Source organism: Silurus aristotelis, assembly GCF_946808225.1.
Source record: "Silurus aristotelis genome assembly, chromosome: 25".
In the NCBI taxonomy this organism is placed as follows: domain Eukaryota; kingdom Metazoa; phylum Chordata; class Actinopteri; order Siluriformes; family Siluridae; genus Silurus; species Silurus aristotelis.
In genome coordinates, this window is record NC_139598.1 from 12,062,164 (window position 1) to 12,073,641 (window position 11,478).

Genomic DNA, 11,478 nt, shown 5'->3' on the forward strand with positions numbered 1-11,478 from the left:
CATATAATCACAGTCTAGGTAGTGTTGTTTTGGAAATTCTTCATGATTTACAGTAACTTCCTTGCAGTGTCTTATACAATATTCAAAGGCTTGTACAGTAAGAGTTTAATTAATTTTGTTGGTTACCTGATAGAAATCCTTGTAGCACGTAGCATACAAGAGAAGGAAGTACTATTGATCTGGAAGAACTAAACCATTTTCAATGCTTTTGTTTTTCCTAGTGTGCCAAGTGCAAAGACGCTTTTAATGGCACACCAATCAATGGCCGTCAGTGCTACCGGCAGTTCAATGTGGACAACGAGTGCTGTTTTGACCCGACATCGCAAGTCAACTGCTTTCACGAGCCCAATATCCGCAATCTGCCTTTGGGACGCACAGTGTTTTTTGCAGCTCAGCCCAAGTTCACTAATGTAGATATCCGTGTCACTATCGATGTTACTTTTGGCGAGGTGGAAGTGTATGTGTCTAATTCTCATGACACTTTCATTGTGAATGTTGACCGCCAGACGGGTGTACACACCATTAAAATTGCAGACGATATTGCCTCTGTGCCCATGACTCGAGGAGACAAAGAGGTCCCTTTAGCGCTGTCGCCATTAAAAGGGAATGCTAATGCGTCTTCCTCTGCTATACTTGGTCTGCACAGTAAACCGCACAGTGCTGAGCGAGAAGTGCGTGAAGAGCGAGCAGAGGGTCTCATCACATACATCACAGTGTGGAAACCACAGACGGTGCTGATTGTGCGTGGTGTACGTGATCGTGTCGTCATCACCTTTCCACATGAAGTGCATTCTCTCAAATCCAGCCGCTTTTTCATCGCTCTGCGTGGTGTCGGTACGGACAGCCATGGCGGAGAGTCGCAAGGTTTGCTATTCCTGCGCCAAGACCAGGCGCACATTGATCTGTTTGTTTTCTTCTCAGTCTTCTTTTCCTGCTTCTTCCTATTCCTGTCTGTGTGCGTGCTGCTCTGGAAAGTCAAACAGTTCCTGGACTTCAGGCGTGAACAGCGGCGTCACATTCAGGAGATGACCAAGATGGCATCACGCCCCTTTGCCAAGCTCACTGTCTTTTTGGAGCCCGATGAGCCGCAGCTTATATATTTGCCCTCAGCTGGAGGAGGAAGCGCTGTCTCACTGGCACATGTCAGAACAGGCAAAATAGGTGGCATGGTCAGTCGAGGAAGACTTGGAGCTCCGTCCTACAAGCATGATCCTGGTTTGACTCGCCACCATCACCACCACCCTGCTCTGAGTGGAGGCAACAGTGGGCAGCACCTTTCCTTGCACTACCTGAATACACATCAATATGTTCCCAGCTCAGCCACCAATCCAACATCACACCACCATCACCATCATCCAGCTTCTCATGGCAGCTACCAGCAGTTCTGCCGCTCTGACCCTTTCCTCTCACAGCTCTTGGGCTTCTCCTACTCCTCCTTTAAAGTGGGACCCATCACACTAGAGCCCACTGACGATGGCATGGCGGGCGTCGCTACTGTCCTTTTCCAGCTGCCTGGTGGCATCCTGGCACCTAACCGAGCCTGTCTGGGCTCTGCCCTGGTCACCTTGAGACAGAACCTGCAAGAGTACTGTGGGCACGGTGGAGCCGGCACACATCCAGGTGTTGGCGTAGGCCGAAAGGGTATCCTGGGCCACCAACATCTTACCACAATGGCCATGTGAGGAACATGAAGAAAGGTGGAAGTGGGCATATGAGAATTTCAATTGATGGATTGGTAAATCATTACCAGGAATGAAAGAAAACAATGGAACCAGATGGACAGTTTTTGAAAACTCAAGTGAATGTTTTTGAAAGGACAAAACTACCTGAAGAATGTGTGTGGTTTTTTTTATAAAGGATGTATTTATTGAAACAGTGGAACAGATAATGTGGAATAGATGTGATTATTCTTGTACATATACACACTTAAGTATTAAGCATCTCTCAATAATTTATATTTTGCCCTTTGTGGAAAGCTTTCCATGAGCTTGGCAGCAGTGTTAAGAAAATGCACTATATGTTTTCTTGCTGCAGCCTCCCTTTGTTCCGTATACACCGCCGAAGTTAAAGTGACACGCCGTGACAAAGAAAGATTATAGCTTTTCTGGTGTATTATTGTCCAGTGAGAGTGATTGCCTGGTTACAGAATCAAAACATGCTTTAAAACTCTAATGACAATCTAAATGACCATTAACACGATCATCGCTATTAGTTGAACTGAATTGTAAAAATCTATTAAAATTGGCTGAAAATGTGTAATCTGTTTATCAACAGACGATGTACTTTACCCAAACTGAATTAACAGAAGCTGGGGGCTGGAGCCGTGTTGAATTATGTGAACCGTGTGGTTGGTTCTATACACGCTTATCTCTGCAAAAGTAGCATTTCAGTGTTTTTGCCACATGTGGTATTTAAATGGTTTGTTCCCGTAGTCATATTGCTTGGTAGCAGATTTGGACTTTTATTTGCAATGGAAATGCAAAGGTTGATTGGTGTGCTATAATGGTAAGTCATGGCCTACAAAAGAATGAGTCCCCTGCTATCTTGTCACTGTTACAGTGGTCAGAGTGTACAGTAATAGTTATTACTTTAATATTTAATACTATTTAAGAAAAGGTTGATGCAATCGTGCATTTTAATCCAGCTACATTTTGTTGACTGAACAGTATTTATTTATAATGGTTTAAAGGCTTGTAGGTGGAAAGTGAGGAATTCACTAAAGAATATTATTCGGCATCTTAATGGAATGAGCAATGCAAATTCAAAAGTGTAAAAAAAAAGTATATTTTAGAGGTTTTAGTACATAAGATAGCAAAATGAGAAACAAGACTATGACTATACCTTTCAGTATTTTATTGTTTGAAGTTTGTGTTAAATTTTTCCTTACAGTCAGTTTTGCCATACATTTAAAGAGAATATTTTGAGATGGTTAATCAAGTTGTACAGGGCAGCATGGTAGTACAAAGTGCGCTCCCTCCCACACATCTGTTTTTGGGTTCAAACCTGATCTTTGGTTACTCTCTGTAACAGAACGTCCAGATTGGTTTTCTCTCACCGTCTACCAATAATGGTGGCACTATATTCACCCTAGCTGTGAATTCCTTTGATGTCCTGCAATGGACTGCCATTCCTTCCAATAATTGTCCCCAATGTTCATCCAGTGTTTTTGGGATATGTTTTGGATTCATGGCAACCCTGACTGGGATTATGCGGTAACTGTAAGTAAATAAATGAATGTTAAAAGGCAAACCTTTACACTTATGCCTGTATTGCATCTTGCAAAAAAAAAAAAAAAAAAAAACCCTGGCAGCAACAGTCTGGGTTGCCAATTCAATTCCAATGTCAAGAAACAATTGTCATGATTTATTTATTTTTTTTGGTGCTGTAATAAAACAAAACGTACTATTTAGGAGTTGAAGACCAAAACATGTACAAGTGTCTTGAAAAATGTGGATGCTATTTATTCTCTTTAGTCCCACACACATGCTTTTATATTATGTGATTCATGCTCATGCATTCTATGTATATACCAGTTTGACCCTATTAAACATAAACTAATAGTGGTTAATAATGTACCATTGTGTTTGATTTCTATTTCCTTATATTTTAAGCAACTGGGGCAGAAATTGGTTTCAAACAAGCAAATAAGATTTAGGCCTGCCTACTATTTAGTAGATTGCAGTCAGTTATTATTATAAGCACAGTTATAATGAATTCCAAATATGTGCTTCATATGAACCAATATATTTGCACATGGGAATATAATTTTTGCTCTCATATGTGTTCTTTGCTTCAGCAGCAATAGATTATTTAGGCAAGACCTAATTCTCTTGTCTTAAACTGTTTTGATAAGCCTGAATTCACTGCAGAACATCTTCACAGAGCTTCACTGGTCTGCTGCTGTAGAGCCCATCTGCTTGAAGGACTGGTGTGGTGTACAATTCTGTGTGCTTTTATGCTGACCACACTTTTTAGAGCAGCCATTTCTGTCGTCTCAAACCTGTCTGATCATTCTAAGTTGATCTTCCAGGAAATTAACTGCTATAGAAATACTCTGATGAAATCAGTCAACATGCCACAGTCCAAAATCACAGATCACAGTTTTACCCCATTAATATACCTGATTAGGTAATTGCATCAATGAGCAGAGGTACAAATATTGCTTGGTGTAGAAGAGGGAATACCCGGAAGATTTCCTGACAATTTCTAAGTATCCAACCAGCGCTATCATAGTTGCATTCCAACAATGCAATGGGCTCATGTCATTTTCAAAATAAAAGCTCAAAATCAGTGGCAAAAAAAAAGAGATAAAGATTACGGTCATACATGTTAAGACCCTGGCTTTGGTGCATCGTGTTTTGTTACAAAAAAAAAAAAAAAAAACCCCACAAAAAACGCATTTAACAAGAAGGAAATTCCATCTCCAAATCTCTGATATTGCTGGGTTGTTGGATACTAATGTGAAAGTGGCCAATCAGAGACCGACAGCAATTACAGCTGGAGGGAGTCTGATAAAAGAAAAAAAAAATGATAATAATTAAAAAAAAAATTTAAAAAAAAAAGTACTGTGGTATTGCACTGAGCATTTGCTGCCTCCAGAACAAAATACGTATATCAATAACACAGATGAGATTAAAATCATGGGATGCAATCATAAACCTATGTGGATAAATAAAAGGGTGAAAGTTGTGATAAAAAAAACCCAAAACAAACGAAAAAGTAAAGTATTTACAGTGTTAACGTGGTCAAGCTCATCTGCTTAATGGATTGATGTGTTATGCCTTCTGAGATGCTTTTCTGCTCATCACAACTGTACAGAGTGACTCTTCCAGTGATCAGTTTGCCTGTTTTTTTGCTGAGCTTTCTCGTCGACAAGGAGTTTCCTGCACAGAACTGCTGCTTACATCTTCATTGCACCCTTCTGAGTAAACTGTTGTGAGAAGAAATCCCAGGAGATTGCTAGTTACTTTGATGCTTAAACCTACCTTTCAGCTGGTCACAATCATGCCATGTTCATTAAAATCAGAACTATCTGATTATCTATCTGATGCCAACTATCATGGGCTGCATCTACAAAGTGGTGTAAAGTATTTGAGTAAATGTGCTTTGTTACTTTACTATGGGATTCTTTTTTTGGCTACTGTCTACATTTGTGATTTAGCTTCTTGACTCTTGAGTATATGTACGTTTTGCTGTACTGTATTTTAATTGACAATAACTGTTACCAATTATATTTTGCACAGCAGATCTATCTGCCGTGGCTTATTTTGTCCATTGAATACTAATGGTTTGTCTACTTTGTGACAAGTCAGGTCAAGTTTATTTGTATAGCGCCTTTCCTCAACAGACATTGTCTCAAGCAGCTTTACACAAATCAACAGTTAAGGTGAATGGTGTGCATTTATCTCTGATGAGCAGCCGTGACGACTGTGGCAAGGAAAAACTCCCTTAGATGTTATGAGGAAGAAACCTTCAGAGGAACCAGACTCAAAAGGGGAACCCATCTTCATTTGGGTGACATCAAGAGGGTGATTATAATATGATGGTGTAATATTATTTGTTAATTGAAGAACCTTGAACAACCTTTTTGAAGGATTGTTTTACTACTGGTTTGATCTTCGTTTCATTCTGAAATGTTGAAAGTTATTGTGTTGATGGTTAATGTGATGATGTGTACATTTGTAATAATGAAAATAAAAAAACACAGATCAACTGTGGCTTTTCACTAACATGCCTTGGTGTCAAGGACTAGTGCATGTTTGCACCTATATTCAATATGAGTAAAATACTCAAATACTTGGAGAAAGAAACTCTAAGACTGTTACTCAAGTCATATTGCAATTGTTGATTTAGATTTTTTTAACATATAATGGAGTACGGCTGCAGTAAGGCATCTAAAATTGTACTCAAGTAGGATTTTCAGGTGATCTACACTTCTGTGTGCACAGAATTTCTCATTGTGTGCTATAAAAATATGAAAAACACAAAACTAGAAAAAAAAAGGAAGTTATAAATAGAGATAAAACATTAACTATACAATTGGTCTCAGGTATGTAAGACAGTGCAAATGATATTTCCCTGAATAGGTCCAAATGTCCAGAGTTGTGAGATAGTAGTCCTTGTGTAGTGATTGTGTTAATGTAACATATATGATGACTGTGTGAGCTTTATATTAATGTTAGTGTTTGTGGAGGCAGATCAGAAACCCTGGTGTTTCCTAGTTATTGTTGATGAGTTCAGTTGATTATGGAAAGAAGGAAGACCTAATCCTGAAGATCAGAATGAGTAATGTAAGCATTACCTAAAACGTGTGAAATTTTAATTTCGAATGTTGAAATCACGACGGATAATATAAAAATAGCGATTAAAAAAATCCCCACCAATGCATGGCCCATTATGGCTTTCAAAATTGAATCTTGAAGCAAACGTGGCTGTGCGACACTTATTTTGAAAACCAGAGCGCCGTCGGCCATGTTCTCATAGAGCTGCCGAGTCCAATCTAACTAGTTTCTCTGCCTTTGGTTTTCTCTCACGTACCTATTGGTTTTTTATTTTATTGTTTTTTTTTTTTTTTAAAGGAACAAATCCATCCCGGGTTTTTATTTTTATTTTTTATCTCTAGACCAATTTTTCAGAAACGACGAATCATCTAGCCAGTGCAATCTTACGAAATTGATAAGCTCGTGCATTTTCGGTAACGTTGTGCTACCTGAATGGCAGGATTGTTTTTTTTTTTCCCTTTCTTGTTGTCAGTTGTTTAGATTTAGACCTGCATGCTTTTGGTAATTAGTTATGAACAGGCTGATCTTTTGCATGCTTACGAGATAATATGATCAATATATTTATTGGGGATTTAAATAAATACCATCACAGGTTTAGCATTTTCCACTGGGCAGCAGATAGTTAGTGTTATTTCGAGATAACATGTATCTCCGATGCTGCTGTATAATATATAGTGTCATCAATAAAGCATAAATATTGGGCGAGTTCAGTGCATTGTGTAGAAACAGGAAGTAACCTTCAGTGTTCCTGAACACGGAAATGTAGTAGTGGTTGGTGTTGGTGCAATCTGACGTCATGGTTAAAATCAGCTCATTTGGCAGTACGGCGAAGTCAACACCAGACACACACATCAAAACCGAGCCCTGTCTCACACAAGAGGGTCTCGATAACGTCGAACCAGACAACCAGCTCCTGGATCCATGCATTGGAGATAAAGACTTGGCTTTAGGTGGCCCCTCTTTAGACCTTCATCACATCAAGCAAGAGCCAGGCCATGCTGATCCAGAATCCGGGTACCGAAATGTCCAATCTCTGGACTCCAGAGTGTTTACCAAGACAGAGCCGGTTTGTGTTCCGATTGAAAACTCGAGTTTCGGTCTCAAAACCGAGTCTGAAATCCATGATGAGGCAAACGGAGAAGTTTGTTTTCCCTTGAAGGAGGAGGAAGAGGAGGTGATGAAGATCAAGCTAGAGGCAGAAGAAGAAGAGTGTGATCTCAGACCTCAAAATGAAGAAGCAGGTAATTTCCGTGAATGAAGGTCACAGGGACATCACATTGACCTTGATGGATAATGATTAATTATTAAAAGGGGACAAGTTGAAATATTCTTTCTTTGATGTAATTAGTTGTATTTCATCAGTGAGATGTTTCATGTTGAAGGAAAACATGTTACATGTTTGAGGAAAAAAAAATCATCAGATGGTTGAGAATTAAACAATTGAACATGTTTCATCTTGCAGTGCGTTTTTTTTTAGTAGCATTTGTTGTAATCGTGTAATCGTCTGTGAGACAAGTTTTGCCTTTAAGGAAAAAAGAAAACAAAAACACATTTGGCAACGTTGGAGAAAAAGCAAAATCTTCACAGTCCTGAGGAAAAAACGTTTCACCATTTAATACAACTAACAGTGGTTTGCATAAATGTGCTAAATTAATTCAGTTCAGTGATATGAACTATCAGCGCTCAAAAATAAAATACCGTTCAATTTTCATCCCCTGTTCTTTTACGTTTTCACAGTGAAGAAAAAAGAATTAATTGAACGAAGTACATAATAACTAAATAGTGAGAATGATAAAATATTTAATGATTGCACTGTCTGCTGGTAATGCTTTGTTTTGTTTGCCTCTACACCAAGGACATCCAGCCTTAATCTCAAACGACTCCTGTGGTTGTGGGTTTGTATTCCAGCCAAAGCTATGAAATGCCCTGTTTGCTCGAAAGGGTTCTTTCACCAGACACCGTGTCGCATGTAAAACCGGGATCCGGACGTCTAAACAAAACTAAAAACAAAGGGGTGAAATATTTCCTGTCTTTGTCCCCTCACTGTCATTGTAAAAGTGCAGGTGAAAGCCATTTCTTGTTATATGAGTTCTAAAATTGTACATGATTTCTATATATTTGTAAAACAGTATTTTAAGAGATTTTGAAAGGCTGTAAATCCTTTGAGAAACCTGTAAATGATTGTGGTGGTGACCTTCATTAGCATCACAGAAATTTCATGGATTTTACATTTTGAACATCATGACAGCGCTTTTATGAGAAGTGTGCATGTTTCTCAGTGATGACAATAATGAACGGGGAAAAAAAATTTGTTCCTTGACCATGACTTGCTAAAACATTCTATCTAAAACATCTATATTGCTTGTGGTCGCTTATAAATGGTACAAAAATAGATGAATGCTGTTAAAAATTCACACATTGCATGGAGTAGTCCAAAAATGTTAATAGTAATTCTTAATAATCAGAAATTGCCATGTGCTACAAGTACTCACACTTCTTTTTTTTGTTTTGTTTGTCGTTCTCCTCAGGCGGAGAGTCGTTCTTTAACTGCCCATACTGCGCCGTGTCCTTCACCGACTTTTCTTACCTTGAGAAGCACCTCAAATGGACCCATCGGAGTAATTACCTCGTTTGGCTCAAATCTCAGAAAGCCCCACAAAGCGTCAAAATCTCCTCGCAGATGCTCAGCTGCTCTTCCTGCAACCACCACTTCTTCACCGAGGAGCAGCTGCAGGTGCATATGCGACGCGCCCACCTCCCCGTACCTGCACCGACTCGCAAACGATACACGTGTCCGCAGTGCGACCGCAGCTTCGATTACTTCGGCAACCTGCAGAACCACTGCCGCCGCTGCCACAACCTGACCACCGTGTGCACGGATGGAGAGCTGAGCTGCGCTTCTTGCGGTGAGAACTTTGCAGGAATGTGGGGCCTCGGACCACATCAGTGCAACAAGCAAGAAAAAGAACAAAAGCCAAAAATAGATGGAAAGGAAACGCTATGTACAAACCGCGGTTATCTGTGTCAGCACTGCGGAAAAAACTGCCCCACGCTGCAGTGTTTAACCATACACACTCGCACGCATACGGGCGAGAAGCCATACATCTGTTCTGACTGTGGGCATAGTTTTAAAGACATGGGCAGCTTGCGCAAGCACAAGGTCATCCACACCGGTGTCAAACCCTACTCATGTCCTGAGTGCAAGAAGAGCTTCGCTCGAATGAGCCACCTGAGCACACACTTGCGCACACACACTGGCGAGAGGCCGTACCCCTGTTCTGAGTGTGGCATGAGGTTCAGTCACCGGTCAACACTGAGTCTACATCAACGCGTCCACTCGGGAGAAAAGCCATTCTCTTGTGGGGATTGCAAGAAAACCTTCGCAACATTGAGCAACCTCAAAGTGCACCTCCTGACACACAACAAGGAGAGGATCCACAAGTGTGACGAGTGCAGGAAGACCTTTTCCAGGCCCGACGTCCTAAAGAAGCACCTCCGTATTCACAATGGTGAGAGGCCGTACGTTTGCACAGTCTGCAGCAAGAGATTCAGTCGCATCCAGCACCTCACCAACCACCAGCGCACACACACCGGCGAGAAGCCATACCGCTGCGAAGAGTGTGGCGCGTGCTTCGCACAATCCGGAGATTTGACCAAACACGTACGTGGGCACACGGGGGAAAAGCCTTATGCGTGTCCTGAGTGCGATCGATGCTACAGTAATTCTGGAGACCTGGGCAAGCACAGGCGCACTCACAGCAGTCAGAGGCCTTACAGGTGTCAGCAATGTGACAAGGCATTCCTCATGCCACAACATCTGAAAACACACACACTTACACACACTGGAGAGAGGCCGCATGTCTGTCCAAAGTGTCCCCGCACCTTTATACGGGCGCACCACCTCACCCAGCACCTGAATGCACACCATGCGTAGTGTCTCTTCTGGTCTTAATAGCTCATTTAATTAAATGTTTTTTCTCAAAGAGCACCGACTACTTGTACATAGTTCTGATTACGCTCGTATTTAGAAAAAACTTCCCCTATAAAATTATAAGTATTTTTGTGCCATTATTACTGGCTCAGTGACCCACATCATTCATAACTCCCGTAAAGCTATTTAAATTAAGCGTTTATTTTTCTCTAGCCAGTTTGCTGTCTCATTTAATCAAATAATGGGAATGCAGACTAATATAGCTGGTGTGATTTATAGGCAAATTAGGCGTTTGTTTTATTTAGATGGCACGTTGGCTGTCAAAATGATCAACTTCCTGACCTAAAGGTTGTGTGTGAATGTCTTTTTAGGTAATTACTAGTAAAAGCTTTGGAAAGAAGGCGACCCTTTTATCACGGCAGAGGAACAGATGATGTAAATGATTGATTTGAATTCTTCTATAGGATTATTAATGCCATTGAAAAAGATGCGAATGAAAACGCACCAGATGCCAAGATTTGTAGCACAAAAGCAAGACCAAAGTGTGATTAAGACACCGCAATAATGCCACCGCATGTAAAAAAAAATAAAACACGCACCACAAGGTTATGGGAAGTTTGGAGAATTTTGAAAGTAATAAAAGTTATTCCCTTTTGTGTTATGAGTTGTGATAAAAGCTGTCATGTTTATATAATCCCTAATGAGACTTTAAAACACTTAATAAAATTGTTCTTTTTTTCAAACATTTCATTCACTTTTATTGACTTACCTTTTATTTCATGCAAAGAAATGTTCATCATAGCAGGACATGTAACTATTCCTACATGTGAATATAACTGATTAATAAACAAGTTGGGTGATGATATCCTACATTTCAGCTATATTTATTGTAGCTAATAGATTCTGTCGTTAAAAATGAACGTGAGGTGCCATGATTTGCGAACACAAAGGAACCTGTGAGCGCAGGACGCTGAAGCGAGCGAGCCGAGAAACTGAACCCTTCAGTTCTGCACGTACTGAGTACTGAGTCATGTGCATTTCATTTCCTCTCACTCCCCAGTTAATGCTGCTTAAAGGAAAATAAAAGAAATAGGAGGGTTTGCGTTTTTTTATTTGAATAGTATTCAATTTGTGTGAATAATAGGTTAATTTTCTTAAAATAAAATTAGAGTTCAATTGATAGTGTCTTTGTGAGTTTTTATTTTTTACTACCACATTCAGTACAACGTATGTATAATGTATTGCATATAATACATACAGTATATG

The 11,478-nt window shown here is 40.1% G+C and overlaps 2 protein-coding genes across 4 annotated transcripts in view; both read left to right on the plus strand.

Annotated features, from left to right (window-relative positions):
- The window catches only part of megf8 (multiple EGF-like-domains 8), a 38,368-nt gene extending 34,793 nt beyond the window's left edge, over positions 1-3,575 (plus strand). For both annotated transcript variants that reach the window (XM_083529778.1, XM_083529777.1), the window contains exon 44: positions 222-3,575. In XM_083529778.1, coding sequence (XP_083385904.1) covers positions 222-1,682 — 1,461 coding nt within the window. In that variant the 3' untranslated portion in view covers positions 1,683-3,575. The remainder of the gene's footprint in view (positions 1-221) is intronic.
- A 2,881-nt stretch (positions 3,576-6,456) lies between these two features.
- LOC310719430 (uncharacterized protein) lies at positions 6,457-10,955 on the plus strand. Of its 2 annotated transcripts, XM_083529132.1 has the most exons (3): positions 6,472-7,522; positions 8,137-8,344; positions 8,810-10,955. In XM_083529132.1, the coding sequence occupies exons 2-3, from the start codon at positions 8,203-8,205 to the stop codon at positions 10,213-10,215; spliced, it is 1,548 nt and encodes a 515-aa protein (XP_083385258.1). In that variant the 5' UTR covers positions 6,472-7,522; positions 8,137-8,202; the 3' UTR covers positions 10,216-10,955. The 2 variants fall into 2 exon arrangements, with proteins under 2 accessions (XP_083385257.1, XP_083385258.1); XM_083529131.1 differs by lacking the exon at positions 8,137-8,344 and having other exon boundaries at positions 6,457-7,522.
- Positions 10,956-11,478: the final 523 nt, after the last annotated feature.